The sequence below is a fragment of the Anguilla rostrata genome, chromosome 9, assembly GCF_018555375.3.
Source record: "Anguilla rostrata isolate EN2019 chromosome 9, ASM1855537v3, whole genome shotgun sequence".
Lineage (NCBI taxonomy): Eukaryota > Metazoa > Chordata > Actinopteri > Anguilliformes > Anguillidae > Anguilla > Anguilla rostrata.
Window position 1 is genome coordinate 32,200,568 of NC_057941.1, and position 21,026 is coordinate 32,221,593.

At 43.4% G+C, this 21,026-nt stretch overlaps 1 protein-coding gene across 1 annotated transcript; it reads right to left on the reverse strand.

Moving 5' to 3' along the window:
* Positions 1-1,254: 1,254 nt before the first annotated feature.
* Positions 1,255-19,412, reverse strand: LOC135263581 (ubiquitin-conjugating enzyme E2 D2). Its single transcript, XM_064351801.1, has 7 exons — positions 18,860-19,412; positions 12,231-12,294; positions 8,958-8,989; positions 6,524-6,601; positions 5,401-5,506; positions 3,457-3,550; positions 1,255-2,241 (listed from the first exon to the last, which is right to left on the reverse strand). Exons 1-7 carry the CDS (start codon positions 18,881-18,883, stop codon positions 2,196-2,198), a joined length of 444 nt encoding a protein of 147 aa, XP_064207871.1. The 5' UTR covers positions 18,884-19,412; the 3' UTR covers positions 1,255-2,195.
* Positions 19,413-21,026: the final 1,614 nt, after the last annotated feature.

Sequence of the window (21,026 nt, forward strand, 5' to 3'; positions counted from 1 at the left end):
AAAAGTTTATTCCACCACTTGTGTACATACTGTCCAATTGGACCCAACTGCAAAGCACATCTTTAATGTACCAACAGTATCATGTAGGTCACATACAGGTAATGGCTCATTCTGATAACTGGGAGTTTTTCTGGAGAAAAAAAAAAGTGAAAAAAGCATGGAACAGGGTCACCTCACCTCACCTCCCCTCCCCATACACGTTATACATTTGGCTTTGATAGCACCTGTAAATACCAATGCGCCAGCGATCAGTAGTCACTCCGATCAGCGAAACGAGTAGAGGAAGGACTGACCCTACACCAGGGGTGCACAACAAGCTAGATTTTAATTACTTAATGAAAATACTTAATTAGCTCAACCATATCCAAAATTCACATTTGCATCAGGACCAGCTACAGCCGCAAGTGTATCCTAAAGACTTCGCTGCTCTCAAGTACAGGAGTGAACCAGAGCATTTTATAGAGCTGTCAGAAAACAAAATCTAAGGTAATGGGTCGGAACAAAATGCAGCACGCAGAACAGTCCTTCAGGACCACAGTTGTGCATCCCAGCCCTACGCTTCAGGGGAAAACCGATCCCACTGCTTCAACGGCAACGCCAGACTGCACTTTTCACGACGCAGTAGAGCTGCTGAGCAGCGCAGTCAATGCATCATTTGGTGTGTGCCTTTCGCAGTCAGAGTGCATGCACCAGACTGCCCAGAAACGACACACTTGAAACAGAGAGACGAGGAGATTCTGACCGAAACCCTCTCTCCCTGGGAAATGACAAAGGTTATTACACAACGCCCAGCCAACGGCCATTAGCATGGGCAGTATCGAGCTGCGTTATTACGCTGTAAACCAGAGGTTCAACGGACAGCAACCAGACAGACAAGAACTATTCAGTCGATCAGTCGCAAGACCTCCTTAGCAAAGGGGTTTGATGGATTTCCAGAGATGACCCTCTCGGCCTTAAGACGGCGAGCGATTCATACGCGAAGAAGCATTAATGTACCCAGGAGCACCATCACAACTTACCTTGTGTGCAGCCACAGCATCAAACGCTAATATGCTGCAACTTTTCCCCGCGACAAGACTTGAACGTATTGCAATTTAAAACTGTACAATGATGCTCCCTTGAGAACGCCACACCCACAGACATGCTGCTTAGCGATTGGCCGCTGCGCAGTGGGTTGGCCCGGAACCTCCTGGCCCAGAGCGGCCCCGCTTTCATCAACGACCCCCCAGTGACATCTGAATTCAGAGCATTAACCACTTTAGTAATCATTTTTATTACACAGTTTAAATCAACACACAAGCTCGACGAGCTTTCAGGTAATTAAATATACAGAAGTTTGTGTCTGTCTGGAACCCATATCCTTGTACCCTTAACCCAAAAGAGCAGGAGTCACTGGAGCGGTTAGCTTCTAATTCAACAAAAGCCAAATGCAACCTAATTACCAGAAGGTAGGGGAGTGGGGGGGCAGGGAAGTGGGACGTACTTGTTAAATTAATACCTTGCTTCAATCACTGGTCAAAAATGTGTGGATTGTAACTGTAACGAGAGAACTGGGTGGCGGGGGAGTGGGCGGGGTCTTGGGTAATGACACTGCGAGAAGAAAAATCAAAATAAAAGTCCTTCAGAATTCAGAAATCACCAGCAGCACAGAGAAAGACAGTAGGTCCTACACGCGTCTCTCGTGTGTAAACCGGTTATGAGTTTAAAAAAAGAATTCCTTAAAGAGGTTTTATACAAAATTCTGCCCGTGCACCCTAATCTGACCACCAGATATGCATGACAGTGGGAAAGGGGGGGAAGGGGGGCACAGAACATAAAATTCCTTGAATACGGACTACTGAACCAAGTCTTAAAATGACGAGGAGTGATTTTTTAGGAGTCGGAAATGTGACAGCAGGGTAAACCCTAGAGGAGGGTGGATTCTGTGAGGGGGAGAGAAAGCAGGAAGTGGGGGTGGTGGTGGTGGTGGTTGGGGGGGGGGGTCTATGCTTGCAGTTTGAAAATATGTACAACATGGCAGCCGGGCAGGGGCGGGAAACGAGTGTGGTGGGGGTGGGGCCTGGCTCAAAGAAAGCACTCCAATGGAAACCAACATTTTTTCTTTTTTTTTTTTTATCCTCTCTTCTTTCAGAGTTCCCCTAAAGCCTTTAGACGTAGAGGCCGTTTCTCCATGCTTCTGCTCCTCCCACCCCGGACTACATGGCGTACTTTTGTGTCCATTCCCGAGCTATTTTGTTGTACCTGCAAAAGAGAGGAGGCAAAGAAACCCATTAGAACCCACAGTTACACATGAACAAAAAAGCGGGTGTGCAGGGACGAGGACTTCTAAAGAATATACTCTTTAATTTTTCACTCAGGCCTGAATGTTTCTGTAGACGTACGGGCCAGCTGTGACATGTTACCCAAGTACATTCAGTGTAACATGTGAAGACGTATTCACTTGCTGATCATAGCTACAGAGCTGGTGAGTGAGAAATATCCCTTTATTCCGCTTTAGAGCTAGAACTAGGCAACTCATTATACTCCTTTCCCACCGTAGAGCAGGAACCAGGCTGGCTCATTATACTCCTTTCCCACTGTAGAGCAGGAACCAGGCTGGCTCATTATACTCCTTTCCCACTGTAGAGCTGGAACCAGGCTGGCTCATTATACTCCTTTCCCACTGTAGAGCTAGAACCCGGCTGGCTCATTATACCCCTTTCCTACCGTAGAGCAGGAACCAGGCTGGCTCATTATACTCCTTTCCCACTGTAGAGCAGGAACCAGGCTGGCTCATTATACTCCTTTCCCACTGTAGAGCTAGAACCCGGCTGGCTCATTATACCCCTTTCCCACTGTAGAGCTAGAACCAGGCTGGCTCATTATACCCCTTTCCCACTGTAGAGCAGGAACCAGGCTGGCTCATTATACCCCTTTCCCACTGTAGAGCTGGAACCAGGATGGTTCATTATACCCCTTTCCCACTGTAGAGCTAGAACCCGGCTGGCTCATTATAACCCTTTCCCACTGTAGAGCAGGAACCAGGATGGCTCATTATACCCCTTTCCCACTGTAGAGCAGGAACCAGGATGGCTCATTATAGCCCTTTCCCACTGTAGAGCAGGAACCAGGATGGCTCATTATAGCCCTTTCCCACTGTAGAGCAGGAACCAGGCTGGCTCATTATATCCCTTTCCCACTGTAGAGCTGGAACCAGGATGGCTCATTATAGTTCTTTCCGACTGTAGAGCTGGAAACAGGCTGGCTCATTATAGCCCTTTCCCACTGTAGATCAGGATGACAGCTTTGGCTGAAATACAGAAGCAAGCTCACTGAACTCAGCCAGCTCGAGCCCCAGCACGTGTGCCTGGTTCCAGCTCCACAGGGGGGAAATGACACAAAGTTGGTGCGGAAGGGTGACAGAGTGCCCCATCTCGGATCCATCAGACGCACAGCACGCTACACCGCAAAACTCACTTTTCCCTGTCTGTCTTGTAGATGCGGGCGATCTCAGGCACTAAGGGGTCGTCCGGGTTCGGGTCACATAGCAGCGAGCAGATGGACAGAAGAACTGGAGAGGAGTGGGGGAGAGAAAGAGAGAAAGAAATGGAGAGAGAGAGAGAGAGAGAGGGAGAGAGACCGACCGGGTCAACACCCAGCCCCAACACATTGAGCTTTTTCCTGATGATCAGATTAGAGAACCCTGCACAGATCCTCTGATCGCAGTCACTCTGATTGGCCGGTGCAGAGAGGCCTTGCATTAGCCCATCGCTGTGATGTACAGACCGGTTTATCTGAGGAGTGGCTGCTCTCAGCAGATGCCCATGAGCGAGGGGATTAACTCCAGTCACGCTTACGTAAGGCCTTGTGAGCTGCCAGGCTGCGGTTTATCAATGCAGGCGATTTTCTAAATAGACGCCCAAAGACCCTAGACGGAAATGCTTTGATTAATGTCCAAGACTTCCAACTGCAAACACTACAGAAGTCCCCATTATCGCACTAGGTACTGTGTACTTGATGTGCTATGGCTATTAGTAGGTGCTTTAGCACGACTGAACTGGTAACGCTTGGTACGCTAATTTAAAATGAGGAGTGAGGGAGTCGAGCCAATCACAGCGCAGGGCCGTGGACACCCACACAAACAGCTGTGGCGGCTAGCTTTGGGAGGCCCTTGGTGATGACGTCACTCACGGTTCAACAGAGGGGGGATGGGGATACCCCCATGAATGAATGTACAGACAATGACTGGAATCGGTTTGAGTTTGAGTCTCTATTAGCTGCTGAGGTATGGCTTTCATTTTTATGCTGCAATTTCATTTACGTGGAACAAATCGGGACAGCGATTTGAGGGCAGGAAGCAGAGGTCTGCAACGGGATAGAAATGGGGCCAGAGACTGCCTGAGCCTGACGTCTTTACAGAACGACCCAAACCTGCCCGACAAGCCCTGACCACTCTTTAAACCTAAACCTGACAGAGCCTGATCGCTGCAATAAGCCAGCAGCACCACACAGCACCATATAGAAAATAATGCAGGAAAGCTGCTAGTGCGGGTGCTTGCGATCGTGAAGGGGGGGGGGTGTAAATAACACTTCCGCCAGTCGTGAACAGGGATGGCGCAAAGCAAAGCTCCTGGTTTTTGTAGTGAATGGTCATGCTCAACTAGCAAATTAAAACAGCCATATTTGAGCTGACATTTATTATTTTCAAACAAAATTTTCCCTCTTTCAAAGTGACAAAGTTTGTCGCTTGCACCTCTGCAACAAATGGCACAGGAGCAACATGTTCCAGTATGTTTGCAGAAAGTGTGTTTGTAAAATAGTGGAGTAGTTTTCATTTTAATGTTCGTAATAATCCGAACAGGCTAGTTAGCTAGCTTTAGTGCCGTTTTTATCTTCTGTCAAACGTTATGTCAATACATTTATCGCTCCTGTGCCGTCAAATACAGCAGTTTTTATTTGCTAGTTGAGAATAACAGCACATTAAAAAAACTAAACTTTGCCTCTGTTCACAACAGGCAAAAGTGTTGCTACACTACGATTTTAGACTTCCGGGTTGGCAGTGGGCCCGTACCCGACTGGACCCAACATCGCTGAGCTGAAAAGAGGCCAAACGCCCGGCCCGATCACAGCGTACCTTCGGGCCCGCCAGGTTCGGGTCCGGATGCACACCTCTAGCAGGAAGCATCAGATTAACATTATACACAGACCTGGAATAGGTAATAAACCTCAATTACTTCAGTGAACACCCAGCGGGCTAAACCAAAAAGCAAAAAGAACAAAAAACAAACAACTCGATAAACACTCGATAAAGGCGTCTGTTAAGCAAATGAGAATAATGTCAACACCACGACAACATAAATAATAAAGTGGTACACTCCTGAAACACGATAGCATATTAGCCGCAAAGCGTTAGCTAAATACCTTTGGAGATGGTTAGTGCTGGCGACCACTGCGACCTCAGGATGTCCAGACAGATGCTGCCGTTGCTGTTGATGTTTGGGTGGTAGATTCTTGTAGTGAATGCAACCTTCAAACAGAAGATTGTGAGGGGGGGTTAAAAGGGTAAAAAGTGTGTGGCTGTGCACTGCAAAGCCATCATTAAAGCCATGACACCTGGATGTCCCTGTCCGTGTTGTTACGTCCTAGGACGTTATTATCATTGTTTTTTTGTGTTGACGTGTGTGTGTGCGTGTGTGGGGTTTTGTGTGTGTGTGTGTGTGTGTGTGAGCCTGTGTGTTCCATTTGGACTTGCTCCATCTCTTCCCCTCTAACTCTGTCAGGTGGATTCGTCCTTCCATTTTTAAAATATGACGTTGGTCGGGATTGTAAGACCAAGCAGTGAACACAAATAAAAGTGCCTCATGATGGCCGGGGTCTCTCCTTCCTCCCGCCGCCAGACACCGGACTGTTGCCACTGTTGTGAATCACAGCGCTGACTGTACAGGACTGGTACTCTAACTTTAGATAAGGAAGCTCGTAGGGAGTGGGGTACCATTTCTTTAGCATGTGTAGTTTTTCTCCTGTCTTTAGTTGTAGAGGGAGCCAGGTTAGATACGTGTTGTTATTTTTGGGTTTTGGTTTCGTAGGTCATCTATTCCTTTGTTACTGGTAGTCGTGTTTTGCTTATTGTTTTGGTGTTGCCCTCCCCTGAAGACATGAACTGCTTTCTTTTTCTGTTTATTAAATAAAAATATAGATTGTTTGAGATGGCCTTGTTGGTCTGGTCAGTGCTGGGGACGGGAGGGAGGATTCACACCTATACCTTCTATGTTTGGGCCCTTAACCTAGACTGGAGACAGTAACAGTAACAGTGTCATTATAGTTCTGTTCTTTAAAAAAAGAAAAGCAAAAAGCACACGTGCGTCTAGACTATAAAAAGCGACTCAGGAACACAGTCAAATTTCCAACAGAATTCCGACATTCAAGCAGATCTGCTCCTCGCCCCTTTCCTCTCCCTGTGAGCACTGAGGCTCCGAATCCACACGCTGCAGGACTCTAGAACATTCCTCACAGTGCCCGACAGGCAAGGCGTGAGGCGGCTCACCTTTGGGGGCTTGAAGGGGTAGTCTGTGGGGAAGTGAATGGTCAAGAAGAACACGCCGCCCTGGTAGGGACTGTCATTCTGTCAAAAAAAATAGAAAAAAAAAAATATATAATTAATAAATGACGAGATTTCTACGCTATAGTACTACTTAGGACACCAATTTCATCTTTACACCTTTATAGAGCGTATACGTGACAGGACCGGACACGTTTGGGCTGGTCCAAATATTTACTGCCAAAACTCGGTCTCAAGCCAGGAATTTTATAGTTTAATAATTCATGTTTAAGCAACATTTATGAACACGCCTTTTCTTAAACATCAATTTGAATTTAGTGGCTTCTTAATTGAATGAGATGACTCGATATATTTTATGTCCTGCAGTGGATGAAATCGAGCAAGAAGCTCTCGTACTGGGAGAGCTAATTACTGTTTAATATCTGAAAGGAAAGGTGAAACACCCAGGCAGTTTGGATATTTACACTCAGGCCTTAACTTGAGAAGGAAAAAAAAATCCAAATCCAATTCTTTATTCCAGTTGAAAATGTTCACCAAAAACATTCAAGACAGGACTGAATCATTACTCACGAAGACGCAAGGCAATCTCTTAAGCCAAAAGCTTGGTTTCATTTGTTAGGCAGCAAATATTAGCTAGCTCAACCGTTTTGTGTTGTTTTTGTGGAACAGATATGCTCTTTAACAAGGATGTTTTCCTAATGTTCCTAGCCTGATAGCTAGCCAGCAGGCGAGGGGTAGAATGCTTTATGATGGTTACCATGCAACCGCATCCATGAGACTGCTTTTCCTGCCAGCAGCAGCTCGTCAGGAAGTGACAGATAACCCCCCTCCCGCACTCCCCGCGACCATGATCATGCTTTCTCTCTGCTTTGTGACGTTAATGTCACATAACAGTAGCTTCAATGAATAAGGCAGTACCCCATGTGTGATTCTTATATTTGGGTCAGGTCAGACAACAAAGCACAGAATGCTTGCTGGGCTCAGGTCAGGTCAGGCAATATCAGGCTCGGTTCAGGCTCAGCAACAAATATTTGGGCCAAGCTGTATTCTAATTAAACCAGAGTAAGATTACTATGCCATCACAGTGAAGTTTCCCTGACATGGGACTCAGTAGTTCAATGCAGCTGAATACCCATTCTTGTTTGAATCCCCTCTAGGGAATAACTGTACTTCCAACCCTGCATCTTTGAATTTGCTTGGATAAGAGCAGCTGCTCAATGCCAGTCAAGTACTAAAGTAAATGTCACTGAGGTTACTATGACATCACAATGATACATTATGACATCAGCATACAACATCAGTTACTGATAAGCAATACCAATTCAACTTCATCCCCTTAGGGGGATATTAAATAAGCCTACATAGCACATAGACAGACATCAAGCATACACATGAAGATATGTTGAACAGAAAAAGGCAAGTTTGCCAAAGTGCGCATATATAAATGTATTCAACTGTTAGTTCTGACTGTGCATTGTGATTGGCTGATGCATATTCCACGATTGCTGATAAACAGTAAGACATCGCTCGAACCTTATCACTGGCCCAGAATCAATCCACAATGCTTACGTTAAACTGATGTCACCTGAACTGAAAAAAGTTACTTTGTAGGCTAGCCACATTTCAGCTTCGACAAAGCTTCGATAACATCTTGTTCTCCAAAATCTTTTTCACCCACAAAAAATACAAGAATATCTGGACAGCGATTATGTTACTGAGCCTGCTGTTTCTATGCCTGTTGTTTATGAGCCATCAATGGAAACCAGGAAGAGAAACAGCAACATCGTAATCGTAAATATTAAGAAATACTAAGAAACACTTCCTCTATTACTAAGAAACACTTCCTCTATTACCTATCAATTCAAGTGACTATCTAGTAGTTATCAAAGTTTTAGGTTGGATATAGCCCAATTAATTGCGTACCTTTTAGGAGTTTAATACTATCAATTTAATCCTTTCTAGTAAACATCTCTCTTAGAAAGTATCATCTGATGTCATAAGAAGTACACATTAAACTCAGGCTATAGCAAAGCCAAATCTTTGATAAGATAGCCACTTGAATTGATAGGTAATAAAAGAGAAGTTAAACATCTAGTACTTTAGTAGGGGACTACAAAAAGGAAGTGTTGCCGGGAACAGTAATTCCGAAAGGACAATATAGGCAACAACAAAAAAAAAAAAGAATATTAGGATTTATTCTCCATGTATACCGGACAGGACCAGTTCTGACAGCGATGTTCAAAAGGCTGAAAGTGTGGCTCTGTGTCTTGAGACATTGTGGTCGGTGCCCCAGGGGTAGTCTGAGCGTAGGACACGGGTGTTACAACACAGGATGACACTGGCCCAATTACCTGTTGCAATGCGTTACCAAAATCCAAAAGAGGAAAAGCTGAAAAAAAAAAAAAAAAAGCATACTTACTGGTCCCATTATTGTGGCTTGCCAGTGAAACACTGTGAGGAAGAGAGAGACAGAGAGAGAGATCGTGATTAACAGGAGCTCACATGGAGGGAAAGAGGGTTTAACAGTAATAGGGGCATGATTACCAAGGCTCCCAAACTAAAGCCAATCAGAATTTTAGAATTAACGTCTGCCCTGCTTTGATCTTCCATACCAGATTCAATCGGACTGGGGCTGGCTAAAAAACCATATATATATATATATATATATATATATATATATGTATATATACTTTCACACGCAATAACAATCGTCACCACCATGCGGTCCACCAGCTTTCTTTAAATTTGTTTCACATGTTCAGACACAAATTTTAGTACACTGACCAACACATTGATAGACGCATTTAATAGCGACGGAAGACAAACACGTAACCTGCGGCTTATTACAGGGCTCTACGCTAACAATTTTTCAAATAAGCACGTGGTCTTCAGTTGAAAAATTTTGGAGCACACTAATGCATCCCAATTAGCAGGTCCCAGTTAGCTTTAGCACACATCAATTTTCAGAGCAAGAGCTCCTAAAATAGGAGCACTATAGAGCTCGGTTATTATATTCTCCAAAATCTCCTGACAGAAACCACTGACGCACTCAACACCTCTTTCCTTGGGCAGGGGGTTAGCTTTCCAATCCAAAGACGTCAAATCTTTTGTTCTAGCTCAGCATTACAACGCCCAATTCAACTTATTTTAATTAAAGACAGCACCCACATTCAACATTCTCAGATTAAACTGGACACCCTCGTGCAAGAATGTCAGGTAAGTCCATTGCTTCCAGAACCCCCAATTTCTGAAGCTGAGTGTAGTGAACCAACCAATGGGGAACAGGCATGGCGTCACATCACCTCTGCGTGAGGCACATCTGCCAAGCACATCTGGAAGACCTTTGACCTTTGCTAGCACATGTAATGCTAACACATTAAACCTAGTCTCGCTGTACGCGTGTGCTTTGGCCAGTTCCCATGAGCGGAAAGTGTCAGCCCAAGTTCTAGAACACCGCGATAAATAAACGCCGGGCTTTCTGCGGCTGCAGACAGACACGAGGAGGAGACCTCACACAGAAAAAGGTCTGCACAAGGAGACGGGTCTGCAAATATTTTATCACCGTTCCAGGCCGGCGGAAAGGCAAAAAAAAAACAGATTGAAGAAAAAGAAGAAAGAGAAAGAAGGAAAGACACAGCCGCTAAGGACGAGAGGGCTGGTGGGCCACAGCACTCCGTCAGCAGAGGCATCTGAACCCAGCGCGGCTGTAATTAACCCAGCTGTGCACTGGCGGGGCGTCGGCCGATTACAGCGCTCTTCAAGGGCCTGGGCGTGCATTTTAAATCCGCACGCGACCCGGCGTTCCTGTCATCGCCGGTGGCCAGCAGAGAGGGAGGAGCGTCCGCGAACGCGATTCCGACACGGGTTGGAACGCCGAGGTATGACGAGAGCGTTCTACAGCAGTACGCACGGAAAGCACGGGCAGCCAGCGGAGACTCATGGGTCATCTCGGGGAAAAGTAATAATAAGAATGATAAAATCTATACTTAGTAGATGGTTCTCCCTCAAGAAATGATTCATTATTTGCTGGATGCTCAAGCCCTTAATTCATAAATCTCACAGCATGGGGGACAGGGCAAGCGCATATGTCCCAGCCCTCGGCCCTCTTCAGTGCGCAAACCCTGTTTAAAACAGTCCAGTAATTTATTGGTTTTCACTCACCGCTCAAGAAGTTTTTATAGCCCGTGAGCAGAATGAGTACAATGGTCAAATCTCAACGCACACCCCCCCCCCATACCCCGCCCCGAAAAGTTAAAACACCATTCTGCTGAGTTTCACCATCAGCCTCCAGCCAGCAGCTGTATCATCTGCATCGATAAGAGGCCAAAACGGAGCTTAATGGAGTGATTAAATCATTATTTTATTTTTTAATCTGGGTCCTTTTCTGAACGAGGAAACGGGGACACGTCGCCGTCACACTCTGTCCGTGCGGCCTCGAGCTCCTCTTACATAAAACGCAGAACAGGAGCAATCACGCTGACGGCAGAAATGATTTTTCACATCAGTGAGAAACGGCATGACTCCTCCCTCCCATTCCCAGCCATAGACCACTGGCGTTAAATGAAGGTGGAATCACACATCTTTTGAATAATTCTGGCGCAGATGTAAAAATTCATTCCAAACTGTGCAGAAAAGGAAAGAAATAATCTTTTAAATCAAATTCAGGAGAGAGGGAGGACATTTTTTTAAATAAGCTGTGGTTAAGATTCAAGTGCTGCTGCCATTTCTACAAACTAGAGTTTTCACACGTTTATTGTCAGAAATTAACACCTGCCAAGCTCCAAATAGGGGTAAACATCATCATTGGCAAATTAATAATTTGAGGTCACCCATCAGGTTGGTCGGTAATGTTTTCTGAAACAGTAACTTAATATCTGGCTTAACTGCCACGCTTTTGGGGCTAAGACGATGCGGGAATGATGATATGACCCTCATGGTCAACCGTACCCACTCACAGATCTAACAGGCCTGCGATTGGCTCTCTGGCGTTGTGGCGTCTCTCTTGAATTTTTCGTCAGTTCAACTTGCGTCTGTCTTGTGAAGAACGTTCATTTTTATTATCTTGTCTCAGACATGATAACACAATGAAGCAGCTAGGCCTCCAAAAAGAAGAAAAGTTGTTAAGTTTGGTTTACCTGCCGCTGGCAGATGAGCCAAAAAGTTCATTTAGTTCATTCCGAGAAATAAAGGTTTTAGTGAATGTTGACAATTCTGCCAAGTTTTTCAGAAACCCCTCACGTTGTTCACAACAATGCCTTAGGTTTTAGAATGTTCTTTTAGGGGGCACCTTAGGTCTAAACGGGATAAGGACTTCCAGGAGTTCCGGAAAACCCCGTGTTTGGAAAACCCTTGCCTGCAGATGGTCAGCCATTTCGCTACCCACTTGCATCCTCTCCAGTGCCCAGGCACCCAGCACTACGCCCAGGACACAGCCAGGCCTTGTATGCTCAGACTTCTGCCAAATGCGCGAGAGAACGACCTCTACAGATCTGCTGGCTTTTGAGCCTGAACCCTGGTCTTAACCCCCGTGTCTTATTTCAGATGGTAAATAAACCTCTCAATCAGGCCCAATACACACATACAGATACACACACACAACACAATTTTAAAAATCACACAAATAAAAAAATTTGAATCCTGAAGGAGGACGCCCCTTGCGACAGGACGGCGCACACGTGACAGTCAAACTTACTGTCGTCCCCAACTGGACCAGCGGAGCACTGAGCCGGAGGGTCACGGGCCAGATCATTCAGCTCCTGGAAGGGTGGGGGGGAGGGGAGAGAGAGAGAAACACAAAGACAAAGAGTGAGTGTCATTTCCCGTCAAACAATCACCTCTACATGTCTGCTCATTTTACAAGAAGTGGGGCAACACATGCAACCGCAAGACCACACTAACAAGTAACAAGAGACAAGAAACAGCCCTCTCACCTTTCCTCAGATCAACACCAACTTCTACAAACACTTTAAGAGGGAGACCCAAGAGTTCATCCCTTCACTAGAAGTGATTTATAACGAGCTGAAATGTCTTCGCACAGCCGAGGGAAGCACTTTATGGAGACATATCTACGTATTTTGTGAAGAGTGAACTATTAAAAGGTTTGAGTAATATCATATTATAAAATGCAATTGTTACAAATGTTGGGATATAACATGCTTTTGTGGTGGATCTTAGACTACAGCAGGACCACAGTTTAGAGGCATGTCCTAAAAATCACACCATGTGACTGACGCTCTGATTGGTTCATCTCATAAAGAGGCTTGCAGCAACTGCCTTCATTTTTCATCCACATGCACTACAATGATTACAGAAAAAAAAAACAGAAAACCCAATTCTGGAATATGTGCTTCCATTTTTAAGAAACCTTCCTTCTGAAAATTCATTGAAATAACTTAAGGACTAGTGAAAGAAATTAGTATTTCTTTATTTTTTTGCAGATGGAGCAAAAAAGATAAAAATTTTAAAAGACCACAAAGAGAGTGAAGAGGAAACCTCTATGGTGCCACGGGAGGTAACCGACGACTGAGTGACAGCTGCTCATGCTCTCCCCCTTAGCTTCCATTTCAGCTACGCGTTCGCGGCACCACACAGACACAGCCAGCTGCCGTTCAGAAACACTACGGCTCAAAAACCCTTCAAGAAAAACATGTTCTGCCTTTTTCCACCCAAATCTTTCCTACACACCGGCCAACATGGGAAAGTTGCCACACAGTCGCAACCAGCTGCTGTTCCAAAATGACAGGGGTCTCGTGAAGAGCCTTGTCCTCCCATACGGAGAGGAGGACAACTGTGTCCTGGACTGCTGGCTACTGCCTGCAATTACAGGGCCAGCCCTATGCTTGTGGCCACCATCTTTAGCCACTGAGCTACTCAGGAGCATCTTAATCATATCTGTCCGCTACTGCAGGTTGAAAAAAAAAAGTGAAAACCAGCAGACCTCTCAGTGGGGTTGCCCCCCCCTTCTCTGTCCTTATTGCCACTCTTAAAGGTGTAGCACAATTGTAATGTAGTATAAGTATCAGGGAAACAGCCTCGTAACTAGGAAACTGCAGGTTAAATTCCAAAGCGAGACATTGCCATTGAACCCATGAGGAAGGTACTTAACCCGAATTACTTCAATAAATATCCTCCCGTAAAATTTATTACATGCATTTAAAAATGTGAGTCAGTCACTCACTTTTCAACAGCGATAACATTGGTTGGAAAAGTATTCAGGAATACGGATGGGAATTGATAAGATTTTATTGATACCGATTCCATTACCGATGTCTGATACATTTTCTGGGTGTTAAAAGAGTAGGCCTACATACAAGTTTTCAGCGTCAACTTACTTTATTTTCCAGCCTGAAATGCGATCATATTAGTAAATGGCTACACGTCATGTAACGTGCAAGTAGTCGGCTATCTCCCTGGATATGGATTACATGTTTTTAACAGAAAATAAAATAATGAATGCAATTTTATCCACAAAAATAGCTATACAAAAAGGCAAAATAAATGTTGCGGTCACGACAGCTGTTTTAGAATGTCAGTAAGTCACCCGGATCATTTTTGCAGCCCGGATCAAATTTGTTGTGACAGCTGCCGTCCAAAACAAACACCTGAGAGAGGCAGCATTCTGCCTGCATGCGTGCCTCCCCCAAGGCCTTACGTCATTGTTTTGCAAAGCGCAGCTGTCGTGAAAACATGCTGGCATCGATAAGCGGAATCGATAAGCTTGGAGGCATACGATTCCAATAAATAGGACAACTTGGAACCGGTTCTCAACTGGAACCGGTTCTCGCTTCCCACCCCTATTCAGGAATATATATTTTTTATTATTAGGTCAAACTCAGACATTTGTGAGACACTGCATTCTAATACACAAAAACCCAACTACAAGCAAATCAGATACAGGAATTACATGGATGTTGTAGTGACTGAAATCAATAGGATAGAATCTTTCCCATTCAAATGTTGTTTAAATACCATGCACGTAATAATGAAGCAAAGAACAAAGTCAAATATTCATAGAATGCATAGAATCTCCAATACCACATAATCGCTTACTTCCCACCTGTCTGTTTATCATTATAAATGAACTAGTGAATGCCATTGAGTTTGAGACCTGCGTGTTATCTAGCATGGCACACACAATATCACAAGCACTCTGCCAACTAAAAATCAAGCAAAGTCAAGCCTCCGAAGTTCTAAGCAAATACCCTCACAGGAACAGCAGACGCACAACAACAAAATTAAGAAAGACTTAAATTCATTCATTGTAAATTCATTTACTAAATTAAAATCAAGCGATTTAAAACTTCAAGCAATCAGTTGCGCAAGCCAGCAAAATATACCCAGCTACGAAAGTTGGCTAGCTAACAAGCTAGCTATAAATAAACAGTTAAATATGGAATCGATAATAATGGAGCGCTCTTTTTTTTTTTTTTTTTGAACAATACATTGAATAAAAGTGGTGAATGTCACAGACACAATTCAAACAAAAATTGAGACCGACTACATTTTTGACACATTGGGGGTTCGGTTTTGGCTGCGCTGCGTGTCTGCCGTGTGGGCGATATTCATTTGCAAGGTGCTCAGTTTTATAGGTTATGTGGATTCTGAAGTGACGACTTTCAAACCTACACTGTGTCAAACAGGCTCTTACAATCTTCAGGGATTCATGAGATATTTACTTCTAAACGTATCCTTCAATAAAACCTTGAGCTTTGTCAGCACAACAATATTTGGCGTGATGTTAATCTACATTTTCATAAATCTTGGATAAAAGATGATGCACTTTCAAAGACACACTGCTGCAATACAAATGCCCCATCTGGTTTCACATGGGTCAGGGGGGAGTTTTATTTAAAAGGAACCACGCTCTGTATGCAGGTTCCTAATAGGCTCCAAGTAGCACATTATTTTTAGCTTGGGCAGTGTTCATAGACTTTCTTTGATGGAAATCGCATTAGGTAAGTTACGACACCAAACAGAACTTGCTGCTGTCACAATGTGGGCACCGCAAGTCAAAAGCAGTGAATTTGGCACTATTAAGCATTAAAGATGTCTTTATATGCTTAACATTTTTTTACACTGTAGGGGACAAATGCAGCACTTTTTTTTTTTTTTTAAATCACAAAATTATTCAGGTATTTCCTAATGACATCACACAATTCATGGCAATAAGACAGAGTGCATCAGCAAGGAAAACTTTCAAATCAGCCAGGGTGGATTTTCCTTGAAGAACGACATATGCAAAGCATACTTGTGCGTCCCATCTGTGGATCTGTGTGTGATCGCACACATGACGGGGGTTGCTGCGATCAGTTCTTTCATTTGATTCTACGCAAAGCAGGGGCCGGCAACACACACTTTTGCCACAGATAATGGAACTGCCCCATTGTTTATTACACGCTTGTTCAGAAATGGATACAAGCAAGGATCATCTACTTTCTTTCCAGTGGTATATTCGCACTTAAGCATCTGTTAAATTTTGAATGACACCCAGCAGCTGCTGAAGGCTGTCTTTTCCCCTGCAGTAGAGGATTAGTGTTAATTTCAGACTGTCAGTTTTTTTTTTAATTTTTTTAAATTTATTTTGGCCCTCTTGTTATCTGCTTTGCGTGATTCATTGTTAAATCGCAAGTTCTGAATAAATAATTAAATCTACCTGTGTGCAGTGCACCAGGCTGATACTGTTTTACCTGTTTGCTCAAAGACAAGCTTTTCATAATGTGTACACGTGATTTTCCATTCATGTTCATTTTCCTTCCTTTCATTCTTGGTATTGGGTCAACTAAATATTATTTTCTTTACAAATGTCACAATTAGCAAATAAAGTGTACAATTAAATTATTTGACTGTGCCATCTGAGCACCTACAGGGAACCCTGAAGGTTAAGAATTGAAACTAGTTTAAATCCCTACAAGTCATGTGATAAAACAAACTGGTTGCCCTATGTATGACACACAAATATTATGTCATTTGACTTGCTGTTGACAAGGAGTTGAAAATAATATTTTTGACAAGAGGTGAGCTTTTACTGCTAAATGGTTAAATTCAAAGAGAGTGCTCTGGCTGCTGGCTACAGTAGCTAGCGACCAAACTCGCAAATCTGCGAATTCCCTGATCACATGATTATGTAAAGTCAGTTAAATTGGTTTTCAATGTGTAAGTGCAATTCCCATGGTTCATTGAAATCAGGAGGGCCCAGCACATAGTGCAATACATGTGTAAAGAAGCTAAATTTAAGTACGTTAAAGAGAAGCTCAGGAACAAAATCATGATCGGTGGTCCCTGCACATAATGTTAATGCAGGGCTAAGGCGTGAAGGTATGCAACCATGAAAAACAAAATGCAATTTTGTAATTAATATTACAAAGCCTAGCTCTGGACAGGGAAGAGATGGGAGAACTGAAATGACTGCGGTACGCGTCCGCTACATGAAACGGCTGTACCTGGCAGCAGGACTGACCTCTTGCCAACTTCCTGGTTGCTCATTGCCCAGTGAACAGAACTGAGTAAACCAGTCCCACCTCACTACTAACTGCACTCCAATTACGCTCAAAATTATACGCGAGCAACTCCAAGCTCTCAGCAACACGTGCCCACTATTTTACTGTGGAATCCAGTACCAATCCTATGGCTAGATATTACATTTAACATTTTCCATCACACGATCAGACAAATATTATTGTTTTCAAACCAAATGCGTCAAAAACCTGAGCTATTTTACTTGCAGCAGCCAGTGTAATCCAGTTATGATGAGTACAGGATAAAGAAACGGTTTATTCCTGTAGAACAGGAAACCATTATTTTACATTTTATTTTATTTTAAAGACTGCTGCAAAGTACAAGACAGATGGTCATTTAAGCATATTAATTATCATGTAATAGTGTGTTCTTTATTTTAAATCACAAGTTTGCAAAATCCTAAAACAAACCTTATATCATATAAAATCTTTAATTTAATGAACATGTGGAATATAGAGGTTGGAATCCAAAAAAACTGGTGAAGAAACATTTTTAGCCAATAGACCACTGTAACTCAGGTCCAAAACCAAATCCATGTCTCTGATGATGACTGTGATACAACCATACAAACTCGGCAATGATCGGAAACATATTGGCCGAAATGTGCAGGCTTGTTTATTAGTGTGGGTAAGCAAGTGGAAAATAATGGGATTATACCGGGCAACTGGACACTGGCAATTTGATTCAATGTGTTAAACACAATGGTGTAATCAAGCATAAGTTTACATTCCAGTTCAAATTATGTAACGTTCCGCATTACAATATTATTCGATGACCCAGGACTATTGTCCAATTCCTTACCAGTTCTATCGTTAGACTACTGCAGTGACTAGACGACTCCAACTGCCACCAGCTAACGTGAGCTGACCAATTTCGTACCTTAGCTAACTAGTCTACCTAGCCTACCAACTACATTCCTACCACATCGAAATAACGTGAATTGCTTAACCTAACACAAACAGCGCCGCATTTGCCCCACATATTTAACTGGCTCACTTAGCTGGGCCCACTTGGCCGACCAGGTAACACTCGCTTAAGTCTGTATTACATTGAAAAGCCATGGTGTGTTTAACGTTAGCGCTTGCTAAGCAGGAAGAGTACCTTAAAAACAGCATTATGTTAGCTCACAGTCTATGCATTACAGTCAGCTATCATGAATCTAAAAATAACTTGCAAAGATAGGGCAGAATGTGTAACTTATACCAACAGTCTGTCAAGTTGTCTTGAATACATCTGCCAACATGTGCTTCAGTGTTGCGAGGCTAGCGGTTAGCTAGAAAAGACTGTTTTTCTGCTCAACGGCGATAGCTATGCTAGCTGCTAGGTAGTTTGCTTCCATTGCTATCCAGCTGCTAAGCCATCGTCATAGGCAATCATGAAAGGCAAAAAGGTCAGTATTAACGCTTGTATTAACCGGGCTTTCGTTGAAATATGGTTAACGATAGATTTCAGCAATTTATCACTCCCACCGAGCAGTAACGGTTACCCGCAGTGTCTACCTGGGGGGCCTGGTGCATTTCTATCTAACTAGTTGCCGTTGAAGGTGCCAAAAAGAAAGGGGCCCCGACTATGCAGCTAGCTGGATATTTCAGGCATCGAGCACGGCGCGTTCCTTCCCTGTCATCAGCCAGCAAGCTTGGCTTCGCCAGTTAAAAGATACCCCAATCTGAACTTCCATTTTAAACAATAACTAAACTGCTAGTTAGCGCAGTCAACACGCGGATGGAAACACGGTTAAGGTTTATTAGCTAGCTGCATTAACGTGTACGAAGGCCCGCCGCCGCTTGCGGCTTACCACTTCCTTACCTTGTGAATTCTTTTCAGAGCCATTGTTGTGCTTGTGCCGCTGTCACCGAAACGTGGGTTTTATACTGTTAAAATGACGGTGCCTTTCTCCCTCCACTGACTTCTTCCCTGAGTACAAATTGCGAATCAGTCTATAAGCGTAAGTATCCACTATCTAGCAGGGAACCGGGTATATAATTTTTAGCCGATACTAACTAGCTAGAGTAGAACCTGGGTTCTTCCTCTTGCCGCTGCGGTTACCGCATCACTCACAAGAACAACCCTGTTTGCAACCCTTCCGCCTCTGAACACATCCGCCAACGCATTCACACGAGTGTCCTCAGCCAGCGTTTTACTGCGCGCGATGAGCTGTAGTGCTTTCACAGCAGAAGAGTACAGTTGACGTCATGATGGCTCTCCGTAGAGCGAGAGCTGCGCCAATTCGAGGGTTGTACTTCGAGCCAAAATGTCTGACTCAGTCTCGAGTTTCATTACACCCCGAAGTGAGCGTTACAAATAGATCCCGTCCATTAAAAGGCTTATCAGAACAATACGTTAACTAAAATTCTGCCGAATTAATCCAGTTTTTGTGCGATGGGTGTAACAAAACCAAAATATTTGTTTGTCTTAATCGAGTTTGGATGACATAAACTGTCCACCGGGAGAGAGGAAGTTCGAAACAGAAACGAAGCGGAGGGATACAGAACACAGTCGCTTGACTCGGTATTATCGCGAGAGTCGTGTTTGCGGATAAGGAAACGGTTTAGACTTGAAGCGGTAAAGCGAAAGGGTAACGTTTCCGCAGAAATCACAGGTGTACGAATTAACATTTGATAATGTATGAACATGTTTTGCGGAACTGTAATGCTAATGAATAGCAGTATATTTAGTAAACGCTCTTGAAAGGTCAGCCTACTGAAAGCTTTATTGTCTGTGATTGAGGGTAGTAATTTAACGTTGCATTGTTAGATAAGCTAGTACTTGGAATGGGACCTCACTGGTTCGTGATATACGTGTGGACACATGTTATGGCAAGCCGTTTTAGCTTTAATTCATTTCTAGAGGATATCGCAAATTCAAATTCTAACTAGTTAGAATGCGAATTCTTGGCTTGCCATACTGAGGAGGCGGTAAAGCCAAGGGAGAGACTTCAAAGTGCTAATAGCCTGTAACGTTACTGTGTGCTGAGGGCAAAATATTGTGCTACACATTGAACCCCCAGGTAAAATCAATATACTTTGACAACCTAATGAAATTAAACTGGTTGTGTTTTAATCGTATTTCTGCTATGGTAACTTTTTTGTGGTATGTAATTTTGTGAAAGAATTATAATTTTGATGCTGATCTTTTGGGAAAATGTACAGTTTTGTTAAATTTTCATATTATACGTGTTCTGTTCACCCTGTTGTATACGCATATATACGCGTTGATTTTCTGGTTACACTGTGGCGAATGGTTATGAGGACTTAGTTTTTACTTAGGGCCGAGGTGCATTCGAATATTCTGATATTTGCACCTGTGTACATTTGGTTTGCACATCACATTTGTGTAGCAATTTTATTTAATTTTTGTGTGGCACCATAAATAGTTATTAACGTTGACTATAATGAACGCAGAGAATGCTGTATTCAGTGACAACTGGGACAGTCTGAGGTTCACACTGCCATCTAGTGCTAATTAATGTATTGTATATATTACATTGCATTCATGCTGCTAATAGTCTTCAAATTAAGACTGTGCCCTGCCATAATAATTGTAAGATTTAAAATGCAATTTCTGGAAGGAGCAAGGTTGGATTCATTTTAATTGTACCTGACTCTGCCTGCTACTTAAATATAAGACAGATTCCCCATAATTATATGGCCGGCTAGTTTGCCTATCCAAGCAACAGTATATGTACACTATCTGTTGACCCAAACATAGGCCTACTTTGTTTTAAGATGTAGCTAGTTTGCCTATCCAAAGCAACAGTATATGTACACTATCTGTTGACCCAAACGTACTTTGTTTTAAGATGCAGCTGCTTATTGAAGTGGTGCCTAAGGACTATGGTAAATGGTAAATGACCTGCATTTATATAGCACTTTTATCCAAAGCGCTTTGCAATTGATGCCTCTCATTCACCCATTCACTCACACACATACACACACACTCACATGCCAACGGTGAAAGACTGCTGTGCAAGGTA